Source organism: Idiotropiscis lumnitzeri, chromosome 1 (assembly GCF_059441095.1).
Source record: "Idiotropiscis lumnitzeri isolate Australia: NSW breed Sydney's pygmy pipehorse chromosome 1, RoL_Ilum_1.0, whole genome shotgun sequence".
In the NCBI taxonomy this organism is placed as follows: domain Eukaryota; kingdom Metazoa; phylum Chordata; class Actinopteri; order Syngnathiformes; family Syngnathidae; genus Idiotropiscis; species Idiotropiscis lumnitzeri.
In genome coordinates this window covers 8,757,195-8,775,767 of record NC_142391.1, presented here as the reverse complement: position 1 = coordinate 8,775,767, position 18,573 = coordinate 8,757,195, and the positions used below count along the sequence as shown (strand labels likewise).

At 42.0% G+C, this 18,573-nt stretch overlaps 2 protein-coding genes across 2 annotated transcripts in view; one reads left to right on the top strand and one right to left on the bottom strand.

Annotated features, from left to right (window-relative positions):
• Positions 1-264: 264 nt before the first annotated feature.
• The window catches only part of wdr25 (WD repeat domain 25), a 70,605-nt gene continuing 52,296 nt past the window's right edge, over positions 265-18,573 (bottom strand). Inside the window, exon 8 of the mRNA XM_088314907.1 lies at positions 265-445. The gene's annotated coding sequence lies outside the window, so the exon portion shown is untranslated. The remainder of the gene's footprint in view (positions 446-18,573) is intronic.
• The window catches only part of begain (brain enriched guanylate kinase associated), a 46,972-nt gene continuing 31,417 nt past the window's right edge, over positions 3,019-18,573 (top strand). The window contains exons 1-2 of the mRNA XM_088314879.1: positions 3,019-4,800; positions 8,352-8,383. Of these exons, the coding sequence (XP_088171005.1) occupies positions 3,184-4,800; positions 8,352-8,383 (1,649 nt within the window). The 5' untranslated portion in view covers positions 3,019-3,183. The remainder of the gene's footprint in view (positions 4,801-8,351; positions 8,384-18,573) is intronic.

The following is an 18,573-nucleotide window of genomic DNA, read 5'->3' as shown; positions in this document are numbered from 1 at the left end:
CTCCAGGTAATTCCAGGGGAGGTCCTTCGAGATGCCCGTGCGTGACTTTGATTAACGCGGCGATGCACCTCCATGTTCTCACGATTTTATCAGCCATCCAATCACATTCAATGGCTGCAGAACCCAGATGATGAGGATTGAAGAACTTTTCAGTCATTGCATGACTGGAAGAGGGCCAGTCTCCGTGCCTCATTTGTCAGATTTTATTTTTAGTCCTGCAGGGTAACCTTCCGCACTCCCCAAGAAGCCAACCTCCAGGAGGGAGCAGCTTTAGTTGATGACAAGCCAACCATGACCTCTGAGGTCACGTGAGTCTTGGAGGCTTACTTGGTTCCCCGTTCTGACCACCTTTGATGGGGTCAGCCCAGACCCAGACAGCCGGTAGTCTACTTCAAAGAGACGTTTTTTTTCTTTTGGCCTCGCAGGAAATGACCACTGGATGGCGCTGTTGCACATGCAAACAATGAAGAGGAGATCGTGGTTAGCGTGATCTAGTGTGAAAATGTGCACGTGCTTATGATCATTCCAATTATCCATTTAAATTAATACAAATAATGTGAAATATTAGATATCAAAACTTTTTTCCCCTTAGTACCAAATTTGATGGTGAAACTGAAAATATTGTATTATTATTTATTATTTTTTTATTATTATTATTGGTTTTGGATTAGGAGGACAAACTCCATGCACGTGTACTATGTCTGACAAACATATGCGCAGGCACAGGCAACAGATGGATGTGGCTCACAGTCATTGTTTCCATGACAACATAAATGTTGACACGATGGAGAGAGCATCGGTGGGCTTGCCATTTGTTGATCATTCATGAGAGGATATGCGAGCGGCATTGATGTAAATTGAATCGTCTTTTCTGAAGCACCAAAGATCAATGATAAAGTAGTTATTGTCTTTCATGCTTTCCGCTTTTCCATTTACAGCTAAGCCCCACATGTGCACTCCTGAATTTGTCTGTTCACAGGTTTTTAGTGTTTTAATGCTGAATGATTTTAGGAAAAAATTGAAATACCATTTTCGGGCCGATATTGCAACTTTGATTCAATTCATGATTTTTTTTCCCAAATGAAGCTTCAGTGTAATATTCACTATGAACAGTAGTATTTAAAAACATGACAGAAAATGACATGATACCAACCAAACTTTTTGCTCATAAGTATGCAAACACACTAGAGAGGCTGTGTAAGAAAGACAGTCAGCTTTTTAAATGTTTCAGTAAGAAAGACCTGCATATATGTATAATAGTAATAACAATTTTAACATTACTAATATGCATGTTTGCTTTACATAAATGTAAGATGATATCATTGTGAAAGGTAACAATTCCTTTTAAAAGGGTCAGAAAGAAGCATGTTTATTCTTCTGTCTGCTTCTTTTCATTCAGCATGTCTGCTTTTTCCTTCATGTAATGAAATCAATTTAACGGAATAAAAAAAATATAGGCCCTTAGCAAAGCTAAATTCCTTAACAAAAAATGTGAAATAGTAAATTTAGACCTAATATTGCGTAGAACTCAACACTCAGTACTCTGTGGTGCAAAAATAGTGCAAATAAATCCCCACAAGATTGCTGATATAATAAATATTTAATCTACTGTTGACCTCCAAATCATGGCTGACGTCAGCCGCCACCGATTTCGTCGAGTTTAGTTTTTTGGAGTGTGTGCTAACAATGTAGCTATTGCAGCAGCATGTGTAGACTTCCAGTACTCGTAAAAAGTTGAAATTGCTTTTGGTGGTGGTATCGTAGTTGTAATAGTCGTCGTAGTTGCAGTAGTCGTCGAGGTAGTTGTTGTAATTGTTGCTGGTGATTTTGTTGAAGTTATAGTTCACAGAGAATGTGTTGGATTGTTTTACTGATTTTCTTGTTGAGGTGCAAGCACGTATTATAACGCTCCCGCCTACACGGCAAATTACTCACGAAAAGCTTTGAAATGTACAGCAAACATAATAAGCCGTGTTCTCCGCATGCCAGATGCCAAAGCAGATTTCTCTGAAGAGTTTATCAGTGTGCGACTGGCGGGGATGAAATGAAGCATCTGATCTTTCTGTTGCGGCGCCGTCCGCTTTGGGGAATCGGGTTGTACTCGCAGGATCTGATGAGTCGGCAGAGATCTTATTAGCAAAGTCAGTGTGTATTATTCCAAGAGCTGGAGGATGCTTGTGTTGCTGCATCTGATTAAACTATTATTATATCTTGTTCAATATGTTTGACAACTGGAGTGCAGTTGCGGCAACAAAATGTATGCGCGGAGCGACGCCACGGAAGTGGTTTTTATTTTCCGTTCCAATATATATATATATATATATAAATTAGGGCTGTCAAAATTAAAGCATTAACTCAGGTGATTAATCCAAAATATTTTAACTCAGTTTGATTTACTTCAAAAATAATTTGCATACTTTGCAAATATTGAGCCATATTAGCTGTCTTTAGCACATCTCAGAACAAAACACTGTGTTTAAGTTACCACTGGGCCTTGCAAACCAACAGTGCTGGAGTGTGGCGCTTGGAGGCAGTTTTGAGTGATGTTTCGAAAATAAATGTCTGTAAAGATGTCTCCAATTTAGATCGTATTCAAGAATCCAAGAAAGCTAATTACAAATTTTTTTTGTGATTAATTAGTCAAAAAATTAATCACTTGACAGCACAAAAATAAATATAAATAAATAATTAAATAAAAAAACAAATAAATGCGCACCAAATAACAATGGTATTATGTAAAAAAAGGACACACAATAGTAATTGTGATGCCTTGTCGAATGATTCTCATCACGTAACAGACAAGGCAACACCCATCGATTCGTAGCTTGGCCTGGCGCTCCCAAACCAAAAGTCACATGGTGGTGTCGCTCAATATCACCGACCTGAATTTCCAGCTGCTTTCCAGTTCCAACCGTGTCAATACACATTTCATTACGGATGACCCCCGCAGACGTAGCCCGCGAGACAGTCGCTGTTGATCTATAGCGTAAAGGAGAAAAACGATTGACAGCGTATGAAAGTAGGTTTGTTGACCTGAAATTGACAATTAGAATCCAAACTCTTTGTGTTCTCATTGGATAATCCGCTGGACAACAGAAAGTGTGTCACACTGCACCGGACAATCGGAACGGGCAGTTGAGAGAGAAAAGAAAGCTGTCGGAACGCTGCGCCACCACGCCTGACATGGTTCACTTGTGTGTGTCCATATCAGACGATGGTGTCAGGCTGGAGTCGCTCCAAAAATTATCACCCAAGCCGGCGAGAAGAAGGGCAAAAAAGACGAACATGACTACTTTGGAACGGCAACCAAGATCCAGAACGGCGTCGACTCGACAGGATCGCGGCTCTTGTTCTTCCACCGCATCATGCCCCGTTTTCTCGGGCCCGTACAGCGACCACGAAGAAGACCCTCCACGGCGTCGTCAGTCATCTCCGCTCATTAAAGGTTCTCTCTCAAGTCTCCAAAACACCACCAAGCCAAGCCACAAAAGACACTCTTCCAGCATCCATGGTTCTGTCACCTCCCTGCAAGGATCATTACCAAGCCTTCAAGGATCTCTTCCAAACTTTAACTTCTCTTTACCGAGACTGAAGGGATCCTTCTCACGCTTGAGGAGGCGTTCACTGAGCAGCCTGGACAACTCCAGCCCTGGCCCGAGTGAGCGGAGCACCAGCCCCAGTCTACAAAGCGCCATCGGGAGCTCCAGTGATGATGACGGAAGTTGGGACACTAACAGCTGGAGTTCAGGAGCGACCTGCCTGCTTCGGACGTCCTCGAGGCAAGGTAGCGCCGAGAAGACCGAGCAATCAGACGGATTACTTTGCAACACCGAGCAAGCGTCCACGAGTGGAGTAACGGAGCCTGAAATCATTTACCAAAATCTAATCTTTACACGTCCCACCGCTAAAACTGAAATTAAAGTTCATTTGGAGAAGGCCGACACCGTGCAGGAGAAAGAATCCGGATCCGAAAGCGCAAACTCATCTCGTCCAAACAAGAAGGCCTTGTCGGTCTCGACACCTCAGGAAGAAAAGAAGAAAGAGGACAAGCGCAAGTTCTCACAGTTCCTCAACGAGGTGACGGGTAGGGTGCTGAAGTCCAACAGCGGTCCTTCACAACAACAAAGCACCTTGCGACACCGCTACCCATCTCCTCCACCGGCACCGTCCACCCAATCTCAACCCCCGCTGGCCTTGTTTCATTCAACGCCAACAAACCAACCGGCGCCGACGAGCTTGTGGTGCAGCCCGACCAGCTCCAACCTCCAGACCATTAATGAAAATGACATCACAAGTTCCATCCACCAGTGGACCAAGACGTTACCTAGTTGTAAGGTCTTAGAACCGGCAGACATGCTGAGGAAAGTAAAAGGGGAAAATCCGTCATACCGAGAGCACGGCCTGGAACTTTGTACCAAGATACAGTCGCAGGCCTCCACTGGGAGGCTTTATCTCGAGACGGACATTGACAGAGTGAGGCAACTTGATGAACTCCTGGCTAACGGTACCCTGATAAAAGAGACGAATGAGAAGCACCTAGAAAAGGTGCTCGAGAGAGGCAGAGAGCGAGAGGAGAGAAATGGAGCCTTGGCGCCCGAGAAAATAAAAGAAGCCGATGGAGGCGGGGAACATTTGGAAAGGGAAGGCAAGGAAAAGGAGAATAAAGTCATGTGTGACAGTTACGAGCCGAAGTGGTCCTCAAGTGGAAGGAGTAACCCTTGTCCCATCTTCAAGTGGCCCGACGGTTTTCCGAGAATGCCCTACAGGTCTATCTCACTACCCAGGGCAGTTAATATCACGGTGAGTCGTCCATACTTTGTCCACACATGCGTTCCAAAAAGGGATCAGACGGATTCTGAGAAAAGTCACATTTTGTTGTTATTATACCGAAGGTCTGATTCCTAAAAATGACGTAGAATCAAGCATTAAGAAACCACAGATGAGTAAAAACTCGTTTCTTCATAGACGACTACGACTTTCAGATTTTGCTCATCTTCAGCTACCTCCCGTTTTTCAGAAACATGCATTGGTTTATTACTAAAGACTCTAAATTGTCCGGAGGTGTAAATGCTTATTTGGTTGTTAACTGCGATTGACTTGCGACTAGTCCAGGGGGTCACCGCCATAAAAATATAACGCCGTCATATACAGCAGGTGAACTTGTACATACACGAAAACCCGACTATTAATCCCATTTCTCTATAAATCACTCAAGAAAATTGAATCATGATTAGCGCCCCAACATGAATTTATTCCTACTTCAGACTTGCGGGGATCAGTAAATCACCAGAGATTTTTTTTTGGCCACTATTGTAAAAAATATTTTAACAAACACAATGTGAGGAAAGTTTACTGGTCATTCCTACGACAGTAACCAGAGGAGTAAGCCCACATCATTTTTTTTCCTAGTGTAGGGTCTCCCATTTTACAAATGGCTTAAAATGTTGAAAATCGTTATGGGTTTTGGTTTATATTCAGTCAGCATAAGAACGATATCACAATCACAACCCAACCTACATGAAATTTAAAAAAAAGTAGCTGCTCAAAACCCGGCGATGGTGAATTCTCAGCAGAAATGTGATCCGGTGCCTCGAAGTCTGTGTCATAACATCAGTGGAGAAAGTGTCTCATTTTTCACTTTAACCACAGAGGAGTGTGTAAAATATTTCTTCAGCTTGAAGCATTTTTATATACTGTATATCTATTTTTATTTTCACTTTGACTGAATCTCTGCCCAGTCGATTGACATTCACAGCCAGGTTGTTTGTGAAAGGGCCGCGGTAAAGGTCTAATTTTAATTCCCATTTAAATGCATTAGCGTTGCTAGCCTCCGAGCTTTCCATGAATGCGAAGATGAACAAGGAGGGACAAGTGGAATGCGATATTAAAAATACATTCGACCTTTGCCGCAAATTCGCCTCAAGCTTCAAGTTGTATTTAGGAACCAAGAAATAAGATGCCTGTGCGGAAGTTGACCACCACTCACATAACTCTTGATCAACGTACAAATGAAAGACAAAGTCGATAATTCCAGATTAGTTTTGAGTAAGAAGGTTCAACGTAAATACAGCTACAATCAAAACAATCCGTTTTGCACAGTTGGTGAGCTAGTTAGTAATCCCTTAGCAGCTAAGCTAATGCTAGCTTAGCCAAATAGAGCGATGCTGCTTACTACAAAAGGAAACTCACAGTGACAGGAATGGAAGCGGCAAACACAATGAAGCAACAAAGACAGAAAGAAATACGAGCAAACTAACAAGATGAGGAACACTTGGACGAGATGCGAGTGGCGTGAGAGAGATAATAATAATATCTCAAATTTTACCAAGCTTTTCCTCGTTAGGTTCATTTAAAGGGAAAGGATAATCCCATTGTTCGGTAACTCAAGGAAGATTATTTTTGTTTCCATTTGCTGAAAAGAAGTGATTTTGGAGATACAAGGATTCCGCCCGACTGCGATGATTATGTAGCTTGTCGTTACGTCTTAATAAATGCAATGTTTTCTTCTTAAATAAGTCTGCTTATGGACATGGCACAGTCACGAAGGCCAATGCCATGTTTTAAATGTATTTATTAAAATACATAAGTTTGTCGACTGGCGTTAACAGCAGCTGATCAAGAAAATACGCATAGTTCATATAAATCAGCATATTGCATATTTATTCATTCAATTTTTTTTTTCAACTAGAGTCTTTGTAGTGTTTGTCATTTGGCATTTTTTCGCAAAATTAACTTCCTCATTGTCCGCATGCGCATGATTCGTCATTGATGCCTTCCAGGAATGCTGATCCTCTCCCCCCATTCACCCAACACACACACACACACACACCCCCACAAGATAGGATACTGGGATGGAAAGAATGGATTAGCGAGCGTAGCCTCATTCAGCCGGTGTATGACTCATCCTGTGTGACGTCCATACGGTGCCTTGTCGCACCTCTCTCTCTTTCTCTCCCTCTCATGGAACACACACTTTCACACTCACACAAACTAGCACAGTATAGTGCCTCACCACACTAGAGTATATTGTCACCTCTAAATAATTCAATAAATTCTCAGGATAAGTGCAAAAATCGGACACACAATAAACGAAGAGATCCTCCTGACCTTCTGATAACGATGATGATCGTAAAATCCTCGAAGGTTTGATGGCGGATGCGTGAGTAAAAGCTGGACATTTATTTTGGAACTTGGCCACATGTGCAGGCTTCGGCATAGTGACAAATTATGGTTAGGCCCTAAAAACGAAACAGAGTATGCAATAAAGTTCAGAAGGTAGACACCCATTCATAGAAAAGCAAAGAACACAATCCGTTTTATATCGCTGTGGAGGAACGAGTGGGTTTTCCTGCTACGACTATTTTGAAGGGACCAACTTCAATGCTACGAAACAACTCGTGCCGTCTTAACTAACGCAGTTAAATATTCATTGAGTGGAATCTCGATTTAACACCAACGGACTCCGGATTTAGCTGACAGAAAATAGTGTCCAGTCCATAAAAAAATGAAAAAAAAACCATACATACAATTGTTTTTTGTTTTTTTTTAACATGCGGGTGCATGTACACTGTCTCAGAAAATGGAGCCCATACACAAAAATAAATTTGGGAGTTGCAAAATCTTTATTCATAACAATGGTAAAAACACGCAGCAATTTTGAAATTCATCACAGCTCACAGACCCCTCTGATGTATTGCAACAACAATATTGAGCCTCTCTTCCGTGGCATTAACGGTAAAGACAACTTGAATGACAAATACGAACTGTTAAGGCACAAAGATGCATTTGTGTCATTTTCATGTAAAAACACAAGAAAATGTCATCATAAAACTTCATTTGGGGCACATTTCCATACCAGTTTGGCATTCCAATTTTCAAAACTAATGCTTTACAATTTTTTTTCTCAGTAAAATTAATTGATTATCACTGTTTGGGATTCAACTAAACGACTCGTAAATCTATTTGGAAAAAATTCGATGCTCTCCATATTACGGATTTGCGGTGGGGTCTGGAACGTAATTGATAAACGGTGGTTCACTGCACTTGTATTTTTGTATTATTAAAAGCTGTTCCACGCGGGTCTGCCTCCCACCCTCGGGTTCTTCTTCTCCCATTCTGCAGCGCGCAGCATTTTTCTATTCCTATGCTGCTCGTATGTCATTGAGCGCGCCGCTGCCGTTGCTGCTGTCGTCGTCTTCACCGTGTGACGGATAATGGATGTGTTTGTTTGACGGGACATGAGAGCTCGTTAAACGCCACAAAAGAGGAGCTCCTGCACATATATCTGCCTGACAAATAAATCTAATCACTCGCCCCGCCCGTCCTCTTCTTCTTCTTCCTCTTCCCGCCAGGATTGTGATGGAGAGACGCAACGTGACTTGAGGTTAGACACTTTGACTCCCCCTCTCCTCCTGCTCGTGTGACCAACCACCTCCAACCCTTCTTCTGCTTCTTCTTCTCTTCATCATTAGCCCTCCCCTTCTCGGCGCACACCTCCTCCTCCTCCTTCCAGTTCCCATTCAATCCTCACTTTCACTCCGTGTGCATGCCCAGTGAGTCTTCAGTCACAATGCGAGGAAATGCATGCGACTCTGGTGGGATCTACATGCGGCCAAAATGAGGCGGAAGGCGTTTAGACGGTAAGACGGGAGGGGGGGGGGGGATAAGTGCATGCCCGGCTTTTTTTTCTCACCGGTGGCAATGCTGGTTGTGACCATGTGTTGCATGGCTGTCTGTTCACTAGTGTGTGTGTGTGTGAGCTCTACAAATCTTGTCATCTTTTCAACCATCAACTAAATCTGCTTCTTTTTCTCACTTGATTGAGATCTCATTTGGATTTGATTGCTTTTATTTAGTGGTTTGCACAGACCCCAACGAACTCACACATGGCCTCGCTACATGTCGCTGCAAGCAAAAAGAAAAAAAAAAAAAAAAGAAAAAAGGCAATTATGAGATAAAAAGTTGAACTCCAGCAAGGCAATCGATACATTGCTATTGTCGTGCATGAGTGGAGAAGAAAGCATTCGAATATCGACGAGAGGGAGTTAAAAAAAAAAAAAAATCATTAAGTATTCCTCAGCGTGTTGCCTGCCGGTGTGTGTCATAGCATCGTCATGACATGTTGAAGTTAATTGCTTTAACCTCCAGCTGGTGAGGGAGCAGCATCCGTTTTGGAGATGTGAGGCTTTAAAAAAACAAAAAAAGCAAATAAACTTCATATTGTGCTTGAATTGAAGGTCGGAAAGAGTGGAAATTCAATCTACCTCCAGCCTTTGCAAAATGTAAGACAACATTTGAAGTATTTTAATTTTTTTTTTGCATTCCGAACTACCTGAAAACGAAGTTCATCACGATCATCATCGATCATAAAAACAGCACAATAAAAATGCATTTTAAATGACAATTAAGTGATGAAGCAAAAATCGGCAGTACAATATTTTCAGCCCCCAATTTTTTTTTAAATTTTTTTTTGTGCAATAGATTTACAGTTGACCCCTGCTATTTGCGGAAAATCGTGACTAGGTTGGCCGACGAACTACAAAAATTTCATGTTTAACTGACGGCCATTGAAATGCACTGGGGAGAAAATCCATCTAGATTATTTTTTATTTTTTTAAATTAATTAATCTGCCATTTAATCGCTAATCTATGTTCTTTTTCTGCCAAAAATTGGCATCAGTCTGAAAAAAATCCAGTCGGGTGGACCATAGTAAAAACAATCAACAATAAGAAGGTCATAGGTCACCACTGTGGAGTCATAATGACTGAACAAATAACAAAAAAGCGATTTCTTGTGAAAGTCACAAACTTCGACTGTGGTGATGAAGTATTGAATGCGCTTATTTTACAAAACTTTTTGTGTACCTTTTTCCTCTCTAACAATAAGTATTGTGAGAAAAAAAAAAACATGCGCCAGTTCATCGTTTGATTCTCGTTGAGCTGATGTCTTACGACATCTGCTGAGACAATTTTAAAAGAACCCCCCCCAGATGTTTGGTACAAATTGTGCAACCTTTGGGCGATTTGATTTTGCTGAAAGCGTTTTCATAGTGAATTAATTAACAAGTGCATGAAATGAACATGACGTCACCACATTAAGTGGAATAAACGGCGATGAGCCGTTCCGTTGTTGTACGTAAAACCTTGGAGGAAATGCTGGGCTAATCTGTTGGCTGCACACTCGACGGTATTGAAGGCTGTCCAAACAAACGTCTGGCAGCAGCGGCAACAACAACAACACGCTGCGAGCCTCTTGTCCCTCGCCGCTTCCCTCAAATGATTCTCGTCATGGATAATAAAGCAAAGCTCATCACCAGGGGCCGTTTTGCAGCTCACTCGTAGGCCGAAACCCGATCGATGGCAACTAAATTGGTCAAAACACGCAGAAGTTGTGTTGCGCAATTGAAGTAACACGAACCACACAGGAGAAAAGTTGCGGAGTTTGGACAAAGTGTTGAAGTTCAGCTTTGTCATTAGTTTCCAATATTCATCTTGTCTTCCGTCAAGTTCAACAATACACCAAAGTTAAGATTGGATTTTTATCCCGATATCGGACCCACTGTCCGAAACAATTAGACTTTTTATGAATGAATTTGTTTAATAAATATAATATAATCTAAAAGTATAATCTAAAATAATAGTCTATGCCTGACGGTGTCTCAGTCGGTGCATTAACATGATCGACGTGACTTTGAGAAGCTTTATTAAGCACTTACGACACCCATTCTGAGTTTTGTTGATGACAGTAAACGGTTTTTATTCAGTTTCTGTTTCTGTTTTGTTCTCACTTCCATTCATTTGCGGTGCGATTCCATTGTTGACCACTAGGAGGTGGCATACTATTTAGTTTGACATAAAAATTGGAAAGAAGAAGAATGAAAAGCGGAAGCCGGTTGTAGATTCACTTTACAATGTACATCAGGGTTGCGCAACGGGTAACGCAGTGGCACTTTGAATAATTAGGAAAGAAAGTTTAGATGTCAAAATTGTAATTAATTTAATTATTTTACAAACTCCCAAAAATCTTTAACAAAAAAAACAACAACAACAAAGAAGCGCTGATAAACGTTGATATATGTTCCATAAAAATTGTGGGGAGTAGTTTGCGTCAAATTGGCAGATGAGACGCGTAACAGAAAAGGGACGTGTCAGCCTTGGCCTTTCACACAGAACACAGCCAAGCGAGACATCGCCATCTGTGTTCATGTTCACACAGCAACGAGGCTTCACACAAATAAGATGCGCCAAGAAATCTGTTGTGACTCAAAAATTGCTTTGAACCGCACAGGGCAGGAGAAGCGAGACGTTTCGTTTTTGCCGTTCATAAAGCCGTCGGCCGCCTGTGATACTTCCTTGGTATCCGGATTTGCTACCTTTCAAACTGGACATGGACATTAGGTGGGGAAAAGAGGCGGGAAACAGGTTTATAATAGTTGTGGAATTTTCATGATCGTTATTTTATTTTATTTTTTTCTTTTTAGTTTTTTTTTCGAAAATGTTCTGTGTGAATGAAGTTTTTATTCATTTTAGTTTTTGGGGAGATAATTTTGTGTATTTATTGTTTGAAAAAAAAAAAACATCATATTAAATATTGTGCAGGAAAAAAACAACAAAAATGTATTACAAATGTTTAAAAACAAATACAAATACAAGAGAGAGCCACAAAAATGCATCTCTTATTTGAGCATTTATGAACTATTAGTTGTGTTGCAAGTGCAAACTACGCCTGAACCACACCGTGGCGATTATCGTGGCCATTGTATTCTTTAAAGACACATATCACCAAGCATCTCCTGTTACCTAACCCACCCCAAATTATTTAAAGACATATTTGATCAAATTTGCAATTTTCAGCAGTAAAAAAATAATTTGGTCAAGAATGAATGTTATAACTTTATTATTTTTCATGTACAATTAATGCCTTTCAAAAGGCATTTTGCTCCTTGCTGTCGAGTAAAAATGCGATCCCATGTGCTCGAGGCTCAGCGAACCAATCGCGGACCAGCTCGTGAACATTACCTGAGCCCTCAACATGTGATTTCATTTTCAGTCGAGAGCAAGTGGCAAAATGTGTATGTAAAGGTGTTCATTAAACATGAACAACTGGAAAGTTATAATAGTCATCGGTGACAAATTATTTTTACTGCTGAACATTGCAAAATTAGTCAAAGTATCCTAAATATCCTACAGATGTCAATTTTACCAGCTTTCTTTTGTCACAAAGTAATGTAGATATAAGGAATAGTGACTTTACTGTCGCGTTAGAGTACTAGTTAAAATGGCAGCCCTTATTGAGTAACGAGTTACTTCGTAACACGTTACTGCGCCTAACACCAACACGAACAAAAAAAAAAAAAAAAAAGAAATGAAGGCGTCCCATCTGAGAGCCTCTCAATCCAATCACACCTAAGCGACCAGATTACCCAAAAGCATCAGCAACAAAAAAGTTCCGTTCCATACTTAACGGATCTCCACCCGTTTCACGGAGTTACCAAGCAACTAAAGAAAGGCTCGAAAAAGCCGATTCAATTAAAAACACGCCATCAGCCATTAAGAGACATCACAGCGCAGTTGCTTCATCTGTCGCCTTCCTCCAAGCGTGCCATTTAAGATCTACAAGCAGACGCTGTGCGAGTCCGCAGCAGTTTACCTCCACCGCCAACCAGCCTGTTCGGTTTACGTCCGAGACGCTGGAGATTTGAAAAGGTTTACCCAGAAAGCCACCCGTGAGTGGCGGAACGGTTGGCGTGCGCTCTGCAGCGTGGTCAAGAAGCCTTCTTTGTATTCTCTTCTCCTGGAAGTCAGAAAAGCGCCGGCGATTCGCCTGTCTGACGGAAGGCGCGATCAAACGTGTCCGTCAAAAGTCGGCAGGACGGGCTCAGCCGGGCAGCGTAAGCCACCCTGGCGCTGCTTCGATGGCCCTCGCAGTGTCTTCTTATGAACACGCCGGAGGAAGTGGGCCACTTTGTTGGCGCCACCAGAGGAGAAAAAAATATCAACGCAAAAAATCGGAAGACCGCAAACGTGACTTAATAAACCACCTCGTTATACGGCCAAAATCACGTCGCGATTGTAGCAACCACCAAAACTACACACAAATGCAATATGGCGCACACACCACAAATGTTTGATATTAAATGTAATAAAATGTACAGATCAGAGTTATAATGGTTTGGGATTTTGGATTGTAGTTTTTAGTTTGTGTTGACTTGTTTCTTAAATTAATTTAGTTTGAATTAGTTTTGACAGCTGGTTTGCTAGTTTTTAAGAGTTATTATTCTTCAAAATATGCTTTGTTTTATTATTTTTAGTATTAGTTTGAGGTTTTTCTTTTTAAATACATACAACATTTGTCGAGTTCAAGATTTGCAGTTGCAAACTTTCGTCTTTAATGTTTCGATAGTGGCGATTATCTCGTTTGTCGACCACAGTAAAATATTTGCAGCTTGGAAGTTGGAAGCACATACCTCGGGTCAAAAGTTTACAACATGTGACTTTGGAAATGTTTAGTGCGAGTGACTCCAAGATTGCAGAGTCAACTGTTTGTATGGAAAGAGACGCTATAAAAATGCCCGTTGGTTTTAGTGAGCACACTCGAAAAAGTGTCGGGTCAAAAAATACCCCAATTTGACTTTTTGGGCTTGTTTTGCACAAAACGACCCAGAAAGTTGGATCCAAGTTACTCAAGTAGAAGATCGGTCCATTTTTGACCCAATTTGCTATATTTTTGAGCCACAAAGTGATTAATGGCGCCGAGCCGTTGGAAGGAGCTTGAAGAGTTGCCGATTTGGCCGAGGGTGCCGCATGAGAGTCCGTCTGTTTGGCAAGAAGGAGCAGTGAGGAAAGATTTCTCGAAACTTCTGTTCGCAATCTCAGCGCTTGATTAGCCGCCGTGTTCGTCACTTGCGATCAAACGCCAGCGTCGACAGTAACACAATAACGAGGGATCTTGACTCACGAGTGCCCGTCTCGTGAGTATTTGAAGCTGTTACTCGCTTGAGTTTTTTTTTTTTAATTTGTGTTACGAGCAAGTTACAACACATGCCCCAAAGCGTCTCTCATTTCACTGGCTAAAATTAATCTCAAACATCAAAGTTGGACTCGAGTCACCGACCGGCTTGTCCAACTCTATTTTACATCTGATTAACTCCTCCATTTTCACTCCCCTTAAGTGTTGAACCGTCCCGCAAATCACACGGCTTCACCCACTTGAGGGGAAACTGCACATCAATCATCGCACGCTTTTCACAATAGCGGATCGTCTGCCGCACCCCGGGGGCCCATTGTGCAATGTTCCAACCTGCATGGACGCAATTTCCCGCCAAAATCCCTCCAGTGGCGGCGTACGTCGAAGCACATGGCGGACTTCCAGATTGTCCATATGTGCTGTGATGATAAAAAAAAAAAAAAAAAAAAAAAAAAAAGGCAAACACAGCAGGATGCTTGTCGTAAGACTGTACATGTCGCACTTTCTCTCGGGTGGACTCGATAGTTACAACTTAAGTTGAGTTGTGACTGCCGGCAAACAAAAACATAAAAATCGCTCGGCTCGCAGAACGATCGGATATTATGTCCGAATATAAAGGCCACGTTGCAGTTATGCTCGCCAATCCGAGAGCCACTTCTGCCTGAAAGCGAATAAATGTGCATATGTTATGACCGTACTTGTCATTCACAAACAAATTTCTTGCTTGGGGTCATGAACTCTGCTTCCTGACATTCAAGCGGGACATTCCCTCCATTTTTCAGGATGGCGCCCAAGAAAGTGAAATATGCAAGCGATGGCGCTACCAAGAAAAACTGGTCGAGCCCTGAAGGGGAGAGAGAGCGAGAAAGCTCGGGGAGAGTTTTTAACGAACATTTAAACACACAGCGGAATAGTGTGTCGGGGTGCGTGACCTTTGACTCGATTACACTTTTTTTTTTTTTTTCCGTCATCATTTGTTAGGTTCTTGCATTTAAAAATGAATTTTACAATGGAAATTTTCTGGAATGCAAACGAGTGATGCGCCAATCGATCGGCCACCAATCTTGATTAGCATGTCAATCAATGCCTTTCAGTGACATTCACAAAAAAAAAAAAAAACGATCACCCGCAAGGCCAAATGGAGACTGACTTGTGAGCAGTGTACCATCCCCTTCCTCGGCCTGTCACCCGTATCATAATTTTGTATAAAAAAAAATCGATGCAAATTCAAGTTTTTTTTCTAATCTGATTCATCATTTGAAAAAATAATCGATTATTAAAATTGGCTCTAAAATTGAAAAATGTGCAGCTAATCTACGTGATCGGCGTGTGTCGGCTGATCTCACTCAGGGATGATCGCGATTGTTCGCATAAAGTCCCAATCGGGACACCCAGAATATAAATCATAGCTTCCAAAGAAATGTAATTTTGGGATCTCGCCCACAGAAAAGACGTTCAAATTTGAGTGAAATTGTATAACTCAGGGAAGCCGCTTCGCTGACTTGCCGTTCAAAAATATGCATCGACTACCCGGACGGGCCAAAACGCTCGGATGTCGACGGGTTAAAATAACTGTGAGAGCAGTGGGGGCAGTCAATTATTTTTTCGGGGATTAAATTGTGAAGGAGGATTTTGAAGAGCTCATTCCATGTTTTGGAGAAAATTCCACACGGGAATCATTGCCTAACTTTTATTTCCTCGTTTTTGCAAGTGCAATTTTGCTTAGCAAACAAACGCAATGACAACACCCGTGAGATGAAAACAAGCGAGCGCATCAGCCGTTTATTGGTGAAGCCCAAAACGATTCCTTTGGCAAAATGAACGTGCAGGGGAAGCTTTGCCCACTGCGGCTCCCGATGCGTTCCGATCAAATGCTCCAAATTGACCGAGCGTTCGCCGCTTTCCTCCTAAGCTCGTTACGCGCCCTCTCGTTTCCCATCCGCGCAAATCAAAAGTACCTCGCTCTTTCCCGATGTGCTGTTTAAGGGCTCAAGGATATATGAAGGAGTGGAGGGAGTTTTATGAGTCAGCAGGGGAGGCTCTTCATTATCTGTTAATTTATTCCCAGGAGCTTTTTGTGTTGGTAAACTGCCGAGCAGTGACACGCCTGAAAGTGAATTCAAACACATGAGCTGCCGTGGCGCCGCACACAACATCCAAGTTCAACAAAATATCGAACATGTGGGGCCTCTATAGATATTCTTAAGATAATGAGCATCATGCATGTTTCAAGAGGAGCCGCTTCGTTTGATATGCAGATTGAAATGAAAGATCACTTGCATCCGTCGGCTTTAGGCTGTGAATCGTATTCATCATTTCACAAGCGGCAAAATCCAGCGAGCTTCCTTATTGTGGTCGCCTCTTTGGCGGTAAACTCAACAGGGACTTTGGTGTTACTGCAGCGTTGCATCAGAGCAAACATACAAGTTTGGGATGTGAACGAGAGCAGGGAGAGGGAAAGGTCCATTTTGGGGTATTAAAAAAAAAAACACAGATGGGCATTCGGTCCCATTGACGGATTGGTCCGTCCATCCGGATACCCATTTTGGGGACGGGGGAAGGAGGATGACAAAGCAAGAATGGAAGTGGGTTTTCGTCCGTCCCTTCAATGGTCGCTAACTGTGTCAAGTAATGCGTGTGCAGAAGTGAAGTATTTGCATATGGAGCAGAATGAAATCCCAAAATGCTGTTGCGCATATTGGCCCTTGAACTTCGAGTTCAACTGAGCGAGCGAGAGAGAGCGAGTAAGCGAAAGAGAGAGAGAGAACAAGAGAGTACACAAAAACACGGAAGCGATACGCGAGGCTGTGTGAAGAAGCAATTGAGAGCCAAATAAGCACCTTAAGTAGTTTATAATTCGAGCAAAGCGATGAAGTACAATTAATACAGCCATCTCTAGAGTGCGACCCCGGTCCGAGCCCATCGGTGAATTTGCCTTGTGCGACAGCGAGTGTCTGAGAACTAAATAATATACTAAAAAATATTAGATGCGCATAAATGAATACGTTGTTGTTGCCTCCTGGTGGCCAAGAAAGGTAGCGCAGGAAGGAGCAGCACAATGAATTGAACTGCAGCATTAAATCAGGATTATTTTAATTATGTTTAATGAAGTTAATACTTTATGTTTGAGTACAAAATTATGGAGGGCATTTTTTTTCTTAATAAAAAGCACAAACATTTTTTTTATGGTGAGGGGCAGGCTCTAACGGACTACTGACTAGTTTCCGTTCATTTTAATGGAGAAAGACTATTTGAAAAACAATGCAATACAATTTTATTTATATAGTGCATATTTGGCGGCCCCTCCCAGTTGGAGGCACTGGGACCAAACACCATAACGTCTGTCTTCTTTTTATTGAAATTCAGGAAGTTAAGTGACATCCAGATTTTGATTTCCTCTCGGCAGGACAAAAGTGGTCTCAAGGAGAAAGCGTTTTTTTTTTTCCTCAACGGGACATACATCTGACTGTGATCTGCATACCAATGGAAGGAGATTCCTTTTTTTGGTTGGCTGGAACCTAGGAACAGCAATCATGATTAAAACAGCAAGGGCCCCAAAACGGAACCTTGTGGGACACCGTACGACAAAGGATCAGAGAGAGATTCAGTCCAGCCTAGACGAACACAAAAGGTCCTGCCAGTCAAATAGGATCTAAACCACTCTAGAGCGCTACTACTAATGCCCACCAGGTGCTGCAAACGAGTCAAAAGAATACTGTGGCCCACCGTGTCAAACGCTGCAGTTAGATCTAACGAGACAAGACATACATAGTCTCCAGTGTTTGCTTGAAGAATATCATTCAAAACTCGTAACAGGGCTGACTTTGTGCAATGCATTTTCTCGAAACCAGACTGGAAAACCTCCATGACAAGAAGGATCGTAACTGCATGTGCACCACATTTTCCAAAATGTTAGAAATCAAAGGCAATTTGGAAATGGGTCTAAAATTTGACAGCACATCTTGGTCAAGGCTATTATCTCTGTTTACTTTTTGTTCCATCTCCTGTAAATAAAATGTGCTTTCAGTCAACAAACATTTTGGGCATTTTTGATTGCAGGAAGCACCAAATGCTGCAACATTAAAATTGATTGCGAGCGGTGGACGTGGCACCTGGGGCCACGCGAGCCGTTGACATAATGGTTGCGATGAACACGGCAGCCCCATTAATGTTTAAACGGTCATTTGGTCAGAGTCGAGCAGCACATCTCGCTCGCCTCCCGCAGCTCATTACAAGTAAATCAACCTGCGGCCGGTGCAAAGGCTCAACGTTTTATCAAAGATGGCTGCCAGTGGCATTTAGTGGCTTCAATATTGAACTATCATTTTTTTTTTTTTTCATTCCTGATCTCAGTTAGTCCAGAGGGAGGCGATGATGGGAAGTAACTAAAGTGCGGGAAAATGTGTTATGGGGCAATGAATCTCCAAGTGTGAACTTTTTGGCTTTAATTTCAAAAGGTATGTTTTTGCTCTAAACACAACAAGCACAAGTGAGGCATGGTTGTGGTTCTGGCAACATCATGCTGTTTTTCTTCAGACGGACCAGAGGTCTTGAGTCAACGTGGAGTGAATTTGGAATAGTTCCAAAGAACAGTCACAAAACGCCTA